Source organism: Orycteropus afer, unplaced genomic scaffold (genome assembly GCF_000298275.1).
Source record: "Orycteropus afer afer isolate SDZICR_OR568_19922 unplaced genomic scaffold, OryAfe1.0 scaffold00288, whole genome shotgun sequence".
NCBI lineage: Eukaryota > Metazoa > Chordata > Mammalia > Tubulidentata > Orycteropodidae > Orycteropus > Orycteropus afer.
In genome coordinates, this window is record NW_006921875.1 from 539,252 (window position 1) to 554,245 (window position 14,994).

The 14,994-nt window shown below is 39.0% G+C and overlaps 1 protein-coding gene across 1 annotated transcript in view; it reads left to right on the top strand.

The window, feature by feature from the left end:
- PRDM2 (PR/SET domain 2) overlaps nt 1-14,994 on the top strand; it is a 134,308-nt gene that overhangs the window by 51,745 nt on the left and 67,569 nt on the right. Inside the window, exon 6 of the mRNA XM_007950751.2 lies at nt 13,413-13,523. Coding sequence (XP_007948942.2) covers nt 13,413-13,523 — 111 coding nt within the window. The remainder of the gene's footprint in view (nt 1-13,412; nt 13,524-14,994) is intronic.

Sequence of the window (14,994 nt, forward strand, 5' to 3'; positions counted from 1 at the left end):
AAACTTATCTTGAGGACCTACTCTATTTGTAGTGCCACTCCCACACCATAGAGTAGGAAGAGAGCTAAATTTATTGTCTCACCTTAGTGTTGGAGTCAGCTCTTTGTTGGGAAGATATGTGACCCTGGGGACACAATACCCTTCTAGCCCTTGGAGAGTCCTTCCTCCCAGGATCCATTTGTTCCCTGTGGGCTTTGTTTTACCCCTGTATTGGCAAAAGATAGAAAAAGCCCCAACTTGAGGACCAAACGAAACCCAAGCCACTGGCACTGAATCTATTCCAACTCATAGTGACCTTGTAAGACAGAGTACAACTGCCCCATAGGCTTCCCAAAGCTGTAAATCTAGACAGCCGCTTCTTTCTGCCATGGAGTAGCTGGTGGATTTGTTCTCCCGACCCTTTGGTTAACAGCCATATCTTTTAACCACTATGCCACCAGAGCTCCTTGACTTGAGGACAGTGTGGGAGAGTCCTTGGAGATGAGGATTGAGTAAAATTTAATGAATCTAAACCGCTACAGTCTTAGGGCTGGGGCATGTTAGGAAAGACTGGGGCCCAGGCTGCTCTCTGAATGACCACAGCTTGTGGCTCAGGGAACCTATTTCCTGAGCTTCCTGGATGGACCTGATTGGGTGGCTCTTGACATCATGTGCCCTTCCTTCCCTCCCTCCCTCTTCTTTCCTCCTTCATTGCCTCCTCTTTCCTTCTCTCCTTCTTTCTCTCTTCTCCCTCCCTCCCTCCTTTTGCTCCCTTTATTCCCTCATCCCTCCGTCCCTCTCTCCTTCCTCCTCTCCCCATTCTTCCCTTCTCTTTCTCTTTTATTTCTTCCTTTAGTGCTCCTCCTTTCCATTCCCTTTTATCTTTCATAAAATGTGGATTCTCTGGAATACCTCTTCCACTCAAAATTTGCTTCTTATTGACATGAGAGTAGGGCCTTTCTGTAAAGGGGCTTGCTTTTCACAAAGGTTAACAAACATACAACTTCAGTTTTAAATTCTTTCAGGGTAAACATCTTTGTAGTAATGTATTTTTATTCCCTGTACCTCTAACAAAGTGCCTTGTTGAGAGTCGCATCCAGGAAAAATTATCCAAATACATCTTTCTACTATCATTCCAGAAACTTTACAAAGTATGTGTTGTTGTTGTTATGTTCTGTCGAGTCAGACCCGACTCATAGCGACCCCTCCTTGGGTTTCTGAGGCAGCATCACTATGGAAGTAGATTGCCCCATCTTCCTTCCGAGGAGTGGCTGGTGGGTTTGAACCGCCACTGGTTAGCAGTCAAATGCCTTAGGCACTACGCCACCAGAGCTCCCACAAAGTATGTAGTGAAACAAACAAAAAAATTTAATGTAACAGGAATAATAAGCTTGGACTAGGTTGGAATAGTAGTCTGATGTAAGCCATCATATCTGAAAATGAGATATGTTGTTAAATAGGCTCCTAGAATTTTATTTTAGTTGGAGATCTATTAAAAAAATCTGGAATTGAATTTAAACCTAATGTGTGATTAAAAATAATAATAATAATAATTTAGCAAGAGAATACATTTTAGTTCCTTCTCTCCTTGAGTTTGAATGATGACACACTTGGCAGTTGTGGAGTTGATCTGAGTGGCAGAATTTATGCTCACCATGTGGGTCTTCTCAACCAGGGTCTTACCATTTGAAGTGGTTGAGTCTGTCCCTTGTTCTCATGGACGCCCAGCTGCAGGTGGGAGGGGCTGGAGGACAGTTAAGGCTTCCCTGAGGTGGAATTGGATTGTCCAGCACTAGTGATAAAAAGTCTTAAAAATTATACTGAAATGAAAATGTAATCATTTCATAGTAGGACCAAGTGAGTGGATAGGTTAGTATCTTTGTAAATTCTCGTTTATAAGCTAATTTTTCAACCTTTTCCCAGATGTGGCAATTTAAATGCCATTGTCTAATTTCTGCATTTTTAGGAGAAGCAAAATAAAAGCTATTGAACAATACTGTCATAATTAGCACAATTGACTGCCAAAACCCTGACCCTCAGCTTAGTAGCTAAGAAACTTCTCCATACCTGGTGGACACTCCCCATGAGTGTGTAAATTAGGTATTGGTGTAAATAACAATGGATATATTAACCAAGTGCTGTGAAACAAAAAAAACCAATTAAGAGATGGGTGGCTATTTGAGACAAGGAAACACATTAATTTTTTTTTTTTTTTTTTAACAAGTAATGTGATACACATTAAAATTTGAAGAATACATGCCAAAAGATTAAGGGTAGTAATTTGATGTTTAAGTAGTTTCACTACAGTGTTCTTATAATCTGTTCTGAATATTTTTAAAGTCTTATCTTTGTAATCATAGTGGATTTAATGTTTCTGGGAATAGTGGATTTTTTCTGGAGCAGTTATATTGGGGTGCACAGGTAGATGGAGAACAGAGAGCACTTCAGTGCTTTTTGGCTGTGCTTTGCTTTTTTCAAACAGAACTGTTAACAGAATTGTATATACTAGCCTTGGGGGCACAATGGTTAAGTGCTCAGCTGCTAAGCAAAAGGTTGGTGGTTTGAACCCACCCAGCAACTCCTAGGGAGAAAGACGTGGGATCTGGTCCCATAAAGGTTATGGGTCAGAAAACCCTGTGGGGCTGTTCTTCTCTGTCACAGGGGGACACTATGAATCAGAATCAACTTGAGAGTACTTGACACCACCAACACATCTCATACAATTGGAACATTTTCATTTGTCTCATTAGTTTTGTTTTTGTAGATATTATTTTTTTGAAAAATATTATTTAATTTGCTGCACAATGTAAGCAAATGTACATGCTAGAAAAATAAGAAAATACAGATAGGAAAAAATATCATTCCCTCACCCATAATCTGACCACTGAGAGTCTCCTGCCAATATTTTAAGTGTCTGTCCTTTCAGTTTTTCTTTAAGTTTACTTCTGTGGATACATTGCAGACTGATTTTTATTAATGATGTGGTTTGACCAGCATTCCTACAGACAGTTCTTTAAACAAATGTAAAGAATGTATAGTGTTTTAATTACATCATGTCTCAGAGTTATATCTGGATTTTACTCCCTGAAAATATTTTAAAATTAAATTTCATAGTTAATTTATGAGGGTATAATATTATAAGATTTATCAGGGCCTTTGAAAGGGGGAAAAAAAAACAAACATTCTGTTCCTTTTAGCTGAGAATACCCAGTTCTCCAGGGTGTGGCTGTGCCCTCTATTTCCAGGGTTGCCAGGCTCTTGTAACCGCCCCTCGGTATGGCTCCCAGGCCTGGGAGGTCTGGCCATGGGGGATTGAGACCTGCACTAGAATTGAGTTCTTCCCTTTGTAGTTGCCGCTTCAGTTTTTATATGTAAGGTTTTCAGAGTCTAGATAAGTTTTTTTTCCTATAAAATAAAGGCTTCTGAAAGATCCTGAGAAGAACCATAGAAATTAAAGAAAATAATTATAAAATAGAACAAGCCAGTAGCTGCAGTTTAATTAAGTTTAAGCTGAGGTATTTAATTACTGTCTAAAATGATTTTGTTCTTGTCACAAGACTTTTTGAGGTTCCAAAGAGTGTGTAAGGAAACTTTTAACTGCTTTCTTGGTTTGAATTTGCTAAAGCTTAGTTGAGGGGCCCTTTCTGGTACTTGAAATTATCCGAAGCTGCTAAAAGCCTTTTTAGACAAAGTCAGTCTGGTCTCCCTTCAGATGTGCCCTTAGCTGCTGTTCCATCAACCTGACATTTGGGAGAGGCGGGTATTTGAGGAATTTATTCTATGAGTACAGAACTGAAGAAGCCAGAACTTTTCCATTGTTTCTGTTGGAAGCAAAGCCTAGAGCCCTGCTTTAGTACCATGAACAACTTAAAACCAGATGGTTTATTTTTATAATTTGCCTACAGGATTTCAGACAGCCCTTGATGAGTTTAACTGCAGAAAAAGATCTGACGTAATTAATGCCTAGGTGAATAGGAGCTTAACAGAATTTTTTGCTATCAGGTAAATTTAGAAATTATTTTAAGTGAAAAAGAAATTTACAGAAAATGTGTAGCATATTAATTCATAAAAATGGTGGTTGCAGCATCCAACTGCTTCAGACTTCTCTCCATCAAACACTAGGACCCATAGGGCTAGGCCTCAGCTTGCTTAATTTTTCACGATCTTACCTTGGCCTGTTGTAAAAGTCACTTCTAATCATCTGATGAACGCATCCCGTGTGTAATACTGCTTATTGTATACCTTTATGGAATAAAGTCCCTGAGTCCTGTAGCCCCAGGCTTACTAGTCCTACTGTGGATGAGTTTTTTTTTTTTTTTTTTAATTGTGATTTGGGTGAGTTTACAGAGCAAATTCACTTTCCACACAGCAGTTTACACACACTTTGTCTCATGACATTGACTACAGTTTAACCCAATGCAACAGCTTCCCTCCCACTTCTTCCTGATAGTCACCTCTTCCCTGTGTCCTTCCCTCCATGCACTCCTGTCCCCTGGGCTGTCTCTCTGTTCATAAACAGCCCTTCTTTCTCCCATGATTATTCTCTCCAAGGAGTGTATCTACCTCAGGTAAATGTTCAACTCCTATGCCTGCCTTTTGTTTGGCTGGAAGCCACCGGTGTGGGTTCAATTCCAGACCTGAAGGGCAGCTAGGGGCCATAGTCTCAGAGGTTCCACCAGGCTCTATCAGACCAGCAAACCTGGTCCCCCCTCCCTTTTATTTTAATACTGTGAATGACTTTTGATAACCTTCAGGGCATCCAAGTCATTATCTTTTTTTATTTTTAAAGCATGTATTAAGGCCACTGAGATGGATTCTTAAATCTTTGTGGAAAACTTGACTAGCCTCTGCTAGCCTCTCCCCACATCATATTTTGCAGAATTATCACTCTGCCACAAAATGTGAAACCGTGCTGAGAGCTAACTCACCAACCCCCTTATCGTCTCAGCCAAGAAGACTGGTGGTGGTAGCATCACTTTAACCATTCTTTGAAAGCTCCTAACTTCGTTATTATCCGTTGATTTCTCTTTCTTACTGACGTGGTCTTTTTTAAAAAATTGTATTAAAAACTCATTTAAGATGAATCTTACGTTTTTTCTTCAGTTTAGCCTTTTCATTTTACTTTTGGATCTCTACCTTTTCTCTAAATCAGATATCCTGAGTGCTGGTATCAGTGTCCTGGCTGGCCTCCTGTTACAAAAGACACTTTGGCCTTTAAAAAATTTTTTTGAAGATTTATAATGAATGGATGTAAACCAAACCAAACCAAGCTCACTGCCATTGAGTCGGTTTCGACTCGTAGTGATCTCTGCTTGGTTTTCTGAGGTGGTATCTCTATGGAAATAGATTGCCCAGTCTTCCTTCCTAGGAGTAGCTGGTGGGTTTGAACCACCAGCAGGCAAATGCCTTAGGCACTGCACCACCACAGCTCCCAATTAATGCATATACTTAGCATGAATTTCTCAAACTTGCCTGAGGTACAGGTGCTATTGTAAATTGACTTCTTTTAATGATGGAATTAGAACCCAGAAAGTGCCACTTACAAGGCTGTTAAGACACGATGCAAAGAGGAGTGAATTGGATGGGGATAAAAGGTCTAGTTTTGCTAATAATTTGCTGTGGGCTTTTAGGCAATTCATTCAGTGAGATAAAGCCCAGAGGTATATTCTTAAAGCTTGGGATGAAGACTAGGTGATCTTTCAGGCTCTTCCTGATATGAATGAAGTCTTATGGTTCTGCCCTCTAACCTTTTACATAAGTTAGCCAGCACATCTCACCGTCCCATCCATGTCTGTTCTGTTCTTTAAGATTCTGTACCATCAGTTTAGCCGAACACTTTGTTGTTGTTATCTGCTGTGGAGTTGACTCCAGAGTCATGGTGACTCCATGCAGGAAATGCTGCCTGGTCCTTTTCCATCCCCATTATCAAGCTGAATGCTTTAACTGAAGCCTTTCTGTAACCTCATATGAAAGCATGGTTCCACCCTTCAGAGTCTTAATGTGAGGAAGTCATTTAGGGGCCAGGATGAAGAGGAAGATTGAGTAAGAATGATGAGGAAAGTTGGAGATTCTAGATGGTTGTGTCATAATGCAAGGGAGAGGGAACTTTAAGAATGAAAGATCAAATGCTCAGGAGATACTTGGGTTGAATAAAGCCTGGAGAAACTTAGATTCTGTAGTTCTCAGGTAAGAAGATGAGTGGTATCTGTGGAAAATGGATCTCCACTAGAGTGGAGAGGATGGAGTAAAGGCTGAGTGAGTGGTGAACTGGGGGCTGCAGGTACAGACTACCTTTGGGGAGTGGCTGTTAACTCCCTTTTCATGGTACCCAAGGCTCTTGATGACTTTGAGCATATGATGGGAGAATGTCCACAGGTGGAATCTCAACTGGTTTGGAATCCACTGTGTATCCGGTGATGAGTAAGATGGTGAGCTTTCCAAACCAAGACTGCATATGCATGGTTTCCGTGCATGATATTTAATTCTGACTTTATCCTTCAGAGTTGGCTATTTCCCCAGTGAGGAGGCAGCACGTGGAGCGTTACAAATATATATAGTTCTAAATTTAATTCATTTAAATCACAAATGGATGTGTGCCTTCACTGTTGTGATAAATTTTTAATGTAACTTGAGCAAGCCTTCTAGAATTTTGCATTCTTTTTTGCTGTTTAAGTGATACATTATTCTCTAGACTTTTTTAGTGTTTGTCCATTTTATAGGGATAGTAGAACAGAGTCCATACCTAAGTTAAATTACTCACATGTGAGGGTTTAGGCAATTTTGCTTTTGCAACTTTGCAGGCACCAGAGGTATAATGCTACATATTGTCTTAAAAATTAGTCCTTATGGCTGTTGGATTTTTCTATCTGGCAGCTCACTTCAATACAAAACCTAGTTTTATTTATTGATATTATTTAGTGATGAACCGTATTTGCTCATTCTGTGCTTAAGATAAAACCGAAGGGGAAGAATCTGCATTCCAATTTGATTGTTGTTTCTTTGCTGTAAATGCAGTTGAAGTCTTTATACCACTTTTCTTTCATTTGAACCCAAGTGCAATAATGGATATAAAGTGCTTTGTTAAATAAATGAACTATTCTTACTAAATGTAAAAAAAAGAAAAATGGCACTAAACATAGCATTATCATCCCTGGGTTTTCGTTTTGGCTCTAGAGCTACTTTAACTGGTGACCCTGGGTGGATGCCTTCACATCTCCTCTGTGTGGTGTCTTTGTCTATAAAATGAGAGGCACGTATTGGGACACTAGGATCTTATAGAAAAGCCTTATGAATACAAACAGAATAGGAGCGGAGTGGGTAAGACATCAGTTTTACAACTTGGGCATGGTACAGGCCTGAAAATACGTATATTAAAGTTACCTTAATAACAACTATGTACGCAGTTAAAGGTTAATTTTTTTCAAGAGAACCTTGATGCAGTAGATAACTGCTGTTTTCCTTCTGTTTCATTCTGTTTTCTTCATCTTTATGTGTACCTTTCTTTTCCTTATATAATTTTGTCTTGTCCTTCATTATATTCTTTGTCATTGTTTCCATTTCACTTTCTTTGTGTTTCATTCCTGTATCTTTCTTATTTAGACCAAGTGGAGCACCCAGCTGGCAGTAGCCGCCATGTAGGACCCTTCAGGAACCTGATGGTAAGTGCACATGTGTACTTATCAGGCTCCCAATGGGTTCTCTGCCCTTCCAGTTCTTGAGGCATCTCTTTCCTCACAGAAGCTAGTAAGTCCCTTCCCCCGCTTTTAAAAGGCCCTAGAGGTTTGCTTTGGTTTTTCTTTTAATTTGATTACGTGTTGAACAAAAAACAAGTATCAGGGAGGAAAAATTACTGATTTAAAGAAATGTAGTAGGTTAAACTACTAGTTGTTGCAGTGTTTGGTTTTATGAGTGACACCACATATACATAGGTGTTAGGACTCCTAGATTCTAATCTCTGTTCTGTCAGGCTGATTTAGTGAGCTTGGACAAGTCTCTCTGTGACCTTGGCCTTCAGTGTCTCCTGCAAAATGAGCAAGCTGGGCAGGTGGTTTTGATAGCTCCTTCCATCGCTAGTATAAGGGCCTCATGGGCAGTAACCTGAGTATTAGATACTTCCAGTTAAGATTCAGGAAATTGTTTTATGTGCCAGATAGTCTCAGTTCCATGAGTGGAATGATGGCTGAATTCATAGAAATCAAAACCAAACCCAACCCACTGCCACTGAGTCGATTCTGACTCATAGTGACCCCTGTTGGGTTTCTAAGGCAGTAAATCTTTATGGAAGTAGATTGTCCCATATTCCTTCTATGGAGCCATTGGTGGGTTTGAACTGCCAACCTTCTACTCAGTTCCAGTGTAAACTAAGTCTGTCAGTGTTCATCAGAGTTACATTGGAGGTAATTCTAATGGTTCCACACCCGAGTTATTAGAGTTGGCTTTTTTTAGTAGTATTTGAGTACTTTTTGTAATTTTTAATAAGAATATAGACTGCAGAGTCCAATGTGTCTTTAGTGACCTACAGATACTAGTTAAGTGCTTCTCAACCCAGGGAAGTTATGCCCTCCAGGAGACACTTGGCAATGTTTGGAAACTTGTGGTTGTCAGAACTGGGCAAGGGGAGAGGGAAATTGTTACTGGCGTTTGGTGGGTAGAGGTCAGGGATTGCTAAACATTTTACAGTGCACAGGACAGCCCCCTGCAGCTGCAGTTAATCTGACCCCTGAGAGCTGTGATTGGATTCTGTTGTTAGTCCTCTGATGATGATACGGAAGGTGTACCTACCATGGGTGGCTTCTCTTTACAGTGGATCAAGTGTCCATGGTCATGGCTTCTGAAGAGGGCACCTGGGAAAAATAAAAAAAGGAACTTCTCAGTGATTAGGTTTGGGGAGTTCAGTGGTGGACGTTTTGATGTTCGGTGTCAGCTGGCTTTCTAATATTCTTGCAGGCAGGGAATAAAGCTTAAAATAACACTTTAACCTTTTGTTGTTGTTACATGCTATGGAGTTGGACCCGGCTCATAGCGACCCCTCCTTGGGTTTCTGAGGCAGTATCACTATGGAAGTAGATTGCTCCATCTTCCTTCTGAGGTGGCTTTGAACTGCCGGCCTTCTGGTTAGCAGTCAAGTACTTTAACCACTATGCTCCCAGAGCTCCCCTTTAACCTTTTAGATAATGTGATTTTATTTTGAGTGCATCTTACTGATTAAAGTTGTGCTTTGTTTGTTATAATACAACTCCAGAAGTTGCACCTATTTATTTAACAATATTTACATGGTAAAGGCCAGTTTACTTTTTTTTGGTATGATGTGCTACCTGAGTTCATATTGGACTTGAAAGGTTGCCCAAAAATCTTACCTGTTTGAAATGCGTTTGCAAGGGATTATATTACAAAAAATCGACATTTTTTTTCTATTAAATTTTACAATGTGACTTGTCCTTTTTTATTATTATTTAAAAGTATTTTATTTTAAAAGATACTGTACCTTCTTTCACATTTGTTATTGTTGTTGTTAGGTACCATTAAGTCAGTTCTGACTGATAACAGTGCTATATACAACAGAATGAAAAATTGTTCTTTCCTCTGCTGTCTTCAAAATCGTTATTTTGAGGCTGTTGCCACAGCCACTGTGTCAGTCCATCCTCTTTTTTTGTGTCCATTTCTCTGTGTTACCTCCTGTATAATATATCCAAAGTACGTGAGATAAGCTCTCACTGTCCTCTCCTCTAGGGAACATTCTGGCTTTACTTCTTCCGAGGAAGATTTCTTCATTCTTTGGGCAGTCCGTGGTGTAGTCAGTATTCATTGCCCACACTGTGATTCAGAGGCATCAGTTCTTCAGTCTTCTTACTCAGTATCCAGTTTCTGCAGGCATATGAGGCGATTGAAAATACCTGGCTTGGGTCAGGCATATCTTAGTCCTAAAAGTGACATCTTTGCTTTTTAATACTTTAAAGAGGTGTTTTATAGCAGATTTGCCCAATGAAATGGCATCATTTGATTTTTTGACTGCTGTTTCCACAGAAGGAAGGTTGGCCAATCTACTTCAGTAGTGATACTGCCTCGGAATCCCAAGGAGGGGTTATGATCAGATCCGACTTGATGGCAGTGGGTTAGTGGTTAGTTAGTAGTTTCCATGGGTGTAGAAAGTGGATCCAAGTAAAATGAAATCCTTGACAGCTTCGTCTTTTCTCCATTTATCATGATGCTGCTTATTGGTCTAGTTATAAGGACTTTTGTTTTCTTTATGTTGAGGTGTAATCCATACTGAAGGCTGAATGTAGTCTTCAATCTTCATCATAAGTGCTTTAAGTCTTACTCTTTGTTTTCAGCAAGCAAAGTTGTGTCATCTGCATATTTCAAGTTGTTAATTAGTCTTCTTGAAATCCTGATGCATTCTTCCTCATACGGTCCAGCTTCTCAGATTGAATTCAACATATAATAACTTAAAATTATGAGTTATATCTTTGAAAAATAATCTAAGGAATCATGGGTTTTGATGCATATAACAGATTCTACATGTTAATATAGTTGTTACAATTTACTCTTGAGTTGATTCCAACTCATGGCAATCCCATTTCAACTCATGGTAACCAACCACATGTGGGCAGAGTAGAAGTGCACTCCAACTTGACCTCTTTAAAAAGAAATATGTAAGATTTATGCATAAGAGGCGAGGTTTAAGTTAAACCACTTCCTTTTTATTTCCTTTAAAGGGTTATACATGTACAGAATACAAAGTAAGTGTTCAGGAAGAAAAGGTCACATTGCTTGATCTGTTTGGGTACCTAAAGGGTAGTGCTGATGTCTTACAAAAATTTTGTGGTTTTAGTCCAAGGAAAAGATTATCTGAATATGACTGGAATTAACTCTCTGAGTGCTGTGCTAAGAGTCTTTTTTATAGAATAAAAGAACCCTTGGGTTTCCTTGAACATCAGCTGCAGCACTAGAATAGTTATGTGGGCACGTGATCATTTCTGTTTGCATTATGTATATGTGTGTGATGTGGCATTTTGTTAGGTATCAGCAAAGGTATTGACAGTCTGATGTGGACTGAGCATCACGTACACACAGGAAAGGGGCAGTGTTATAATGGGGATAAGAAAACTGGTTGAAAGGAACTAGAATCCAAATTTTCCAAAGTTCAACAGGAGTTCTCAGGAGGCTTTGTCATCATCAGATTTAAACTAAGCGTTCTTAAGTTGACAAAGGGAGAAAGAATTGTAAGAGATGATGGTGGTTGTTATTGTTAGTTCTGTCCGGTTGGCTGCAACATGTAGCGAACAACCCTGCGTACAACAGAACAAAACATTGCCTATCCTGCACACATCATCAAAGTCATTGCTATGTGAGCCTATTTTTGCAGCTGCTGTGTCAGTTCATCTCATTGAGGATCTTCATCTTTTTTTGTTGACCCTCTGGTTTACCAAGTGTGATGTCCTCCTTCATGTGGTCCCTCCTCCTGATAACATCCAAAATAGAGAAACCAGGTCTTGCTATCCTTCCGTCTAAGGAGCATTCTGGCTGCACTTTTTCCAAAACAAATTTGTTTATTATTCTGGCACTCCATGGTATTCTTCACCAACACTATAATTCAAATATGTGGATAGTTCTCCAGCCTTCCTTATTCATTGTCCAGCTTTCATGTGCATATGGGGCTTTTGAAAACACCATGGCTCCCATCAGGCACATCTTAGTCCTCAAAGTGACATCTTTGCTTTTTAACACTTTAAAGAGGTCTTTTTGCAGCAGTGTGTTGCTTAATTTCTTGACTGCTGCCTCCATGGGTGTTGATTTTGGGTCCAAGAAGAATGAAATCCTTGACAACTTCATTCTTTTCTCCATTTATCATGATGTCACTTACTGTGAGGATTTTTGTTTTATGTTGAAATATAATCAATACTGAAGGCTGTAGTCTTTGATCTTCATCAGTAAGTACTTCAAGTCCTCTTTATTTCCCAATGTGAAAAGGTATTTTCATGTTCAATCCCCTTTGCAGAGGGGATTGGTTTACAATTCCTGGAAGCAGAAAGCTGCCATGTCCATATAGACCCTTGACCTCTGTTCCCATCAGAATGTGGTTTGCAGTGAAATGTACACTGAGCCGTGTGAGCTCCATCCTAACTGCCTCTGAAATGAACTGATAGATGGACTGTCATGAATTTGAGTGAAACTTTATGTACATGGTTGTAAAACATATCTTCTGGTTTCTTACAGGCTAAAGAACTAGTGTTTTCAAATGGTATTTTTGAATTTGTTTGCTTTTTAAAACTTACCAACTAAATGATTAACTATTTTGTACATTTTTTTTTTCTTCTCTATCTTGGGGATTATTACTTGTTTTAAATTAGAATTGATGTTTCGATTTTTAATCATCTTTTCAATAATGTTTTATCTTTGCCCTCATACTCATTTGTTGTCTACAGTTTAGTTAATGATGCTCCTCTGTAGCATTTCTGTTAAGACAATATCATTTTCCATGTGATCAGAAGCTGTGAGTGGTTGCTAGTTTGCCATATACCAACTCGAGATAAAGGTGGGGGAAAGCTTGCTCTGAAAGGGTAGGGGCAGCTGTGTGAGCTCTTTGATCAGGTTGCGGACAGCATTATGTTAGGAAGTGTTAGGGGACTATGAATAGGAATTTGTTATGAATCTGAAGACTGAAAAATACAGGCTGCCAGAAAAAAAACAAATTTAGAATTCAAACAGCAATTAAATCCCAAGGAGACTGAGCTTCTGAACCTTCAGTGTTTGTACTTCTGTTGAGAATTTTTGTTGTTATTGATATCAGATGATTTTAGTTCATTGTTCCAACTGATCAGAAATATGTTGCATTTTAATCTTATCTTCTAAAATACAGCATCACTTGGAATGCAGTTAGTGTTTCTTGAATTCCATCCTCCGAATTGTTAATGAAATGTAATTGTACTGGATCTAGAGCGGAATCCTGCAGAACTCTTAGAGAGCCATGAGGCTGACTATGAATTATTGATAATTACTGAGCATTTGATAGTAAAGCCATTGTGCATGTGTGTCTCTTGGAATTCATTGGACTGTCAGCTTTTGTTGTTCTATTTTGACAATTACAAATAATCATATCTTAACTGAATCTTAACCGAAAGGGACTCAAGTTAATACCATATTGTATTTTTTGAACATGTTTTGTACAAATAACCAGACTTTTGCCATATCTGTATTACTTGTATAGAACTGAATTCAGTGCTATTATGTCTAATTTTTCTTTGACATCAATGTTGTTAACTTCTCTAGACCATGCTCTCTGTAGCTGAAGCTTGATAGTTGGAGGTTTGAAGTGATAATTGCATAGAAAGATACGGTTTGCAGTGATTGTATTAATAATTGTCTCCTTCAGGAATTTAGGATAATAGTGAATGACAGAAAGAAAGAATGAATGAATAAATACTGTGTTTCAGGGAAGAAAAAATCCCAGGAAAATAAAAACAAAGGAAATAAAACTGAAGACATAAAGCTGAAGACAAGTAAGCCAGATTCCACTCCTGCAAATATGAGAGATTCTACAGAAGGTAAGGCAGGGGCAGAGGGGCTCCTGGACTTGTAGGGTTTGGGTATGTGTCACCAGGTAACTTAACTTTGTATTTCCTTGTATGGGCCTTCTAAAGGTTTAACAACAGTATAACTGCCTAAGCTTAATATGGTAAATTAAGCCATCCCAATTGCATCTACCCTTTAAAAAATTACTAAAAACTTTTCTTATTAAAATTGAAAGTATTCTCTTTTTAAAATAAAATGAAACTTACTGTATATTGCATTTGTAAATAATACAAAGTTTGAAACAGTTGAAACAAATCTGTAGTTCCAGAAGTTGGACCTAAGGAGCTTTGGTAGCATAGTGGTTAAAGCATTTGGCTGCTAACCAAAAGGTTGGTGGTTCGAACCCACCAGCTGGTCTATGGAAGAAAGATGTGGCACACTGCTTCCATAAATATTTACAACCTTAGAAACTCAGTGAGGGTCACTGTGAGCTGGAATCGACTTGATGGCAGTGAGGGTTTTTTTTTTTGTGAAAAGTCAGACTTGTGTGACACAGGGAAGGTTTCTAGGATTCGGGTGTATTCTATAGAGATTTTATCTCACTATATACGCTTATCATTTATACATTGTAATATATGTATGCTTTGTTGTAGTTGTGTGCTGTCGAGTCAGTTCCAACTCATAGCTACCGTATTTGACAAGTAGAATTGCTCCATGGGGTTTTCTAGGCTATAATCTTTATGGGAGCAGATCACCAGGCCTTTTTCTCTTGTGGAGCCACTGGGTGGGTTAGAACTGCCAATGTGTCAGTTATCAGCTGAACAGTTAATCACTGTGTATCCAGAGCTCCTTATGTATGCTTTACACTTCATTCAAAAATTTACTTTGAAATATCACTTTTGATGTTATTTATCAAGAAGAAAAATATTTCTACTTTTTGTTAGAATTTAAATTGTTACTCCATCTCTTTTGTTTCTCCTCACAAATATTTTTTCTTTACAGTCCTTTCTTAGGATTAATATTCTAGGCCTTCCATGATGTAAGAAGTCACAGTCAGGCAGGAATTGAAATTTAATCAGAAACTGAGACTACTCTGTGTTCAATGCAGTTGAGCCACCATACTGAGACTATTGATACCATTATTGCTCAAGAATTCGTCATAGTGACCCAAATAAACAAATTTTAAAATACAGGCTTATGACTCTTTCAAGAAACATTTATAGAGGGGAAAAAAGGCACAAAACATATTTGTTGTTGTTAAGTGCTGTCGGGTCGTTTCCGACTCATAGCGACCCCATGCACAGCAGAACGGAAAACTGCCTGATCCCGCGCCAGCCCCACAATCCCTGCTATACTTGACCCCATCATCGCAGCCACCGTGTCAATCCATCTCGTTGAAGGCCTCCCCCTCTTTCGTTGACCCTCCACCCTACCAAGCATGACATCCTTCTCCAGGGAATGGTCCCTTCTTACAACATGACCAAAATAGGTGAGACGAAGTCT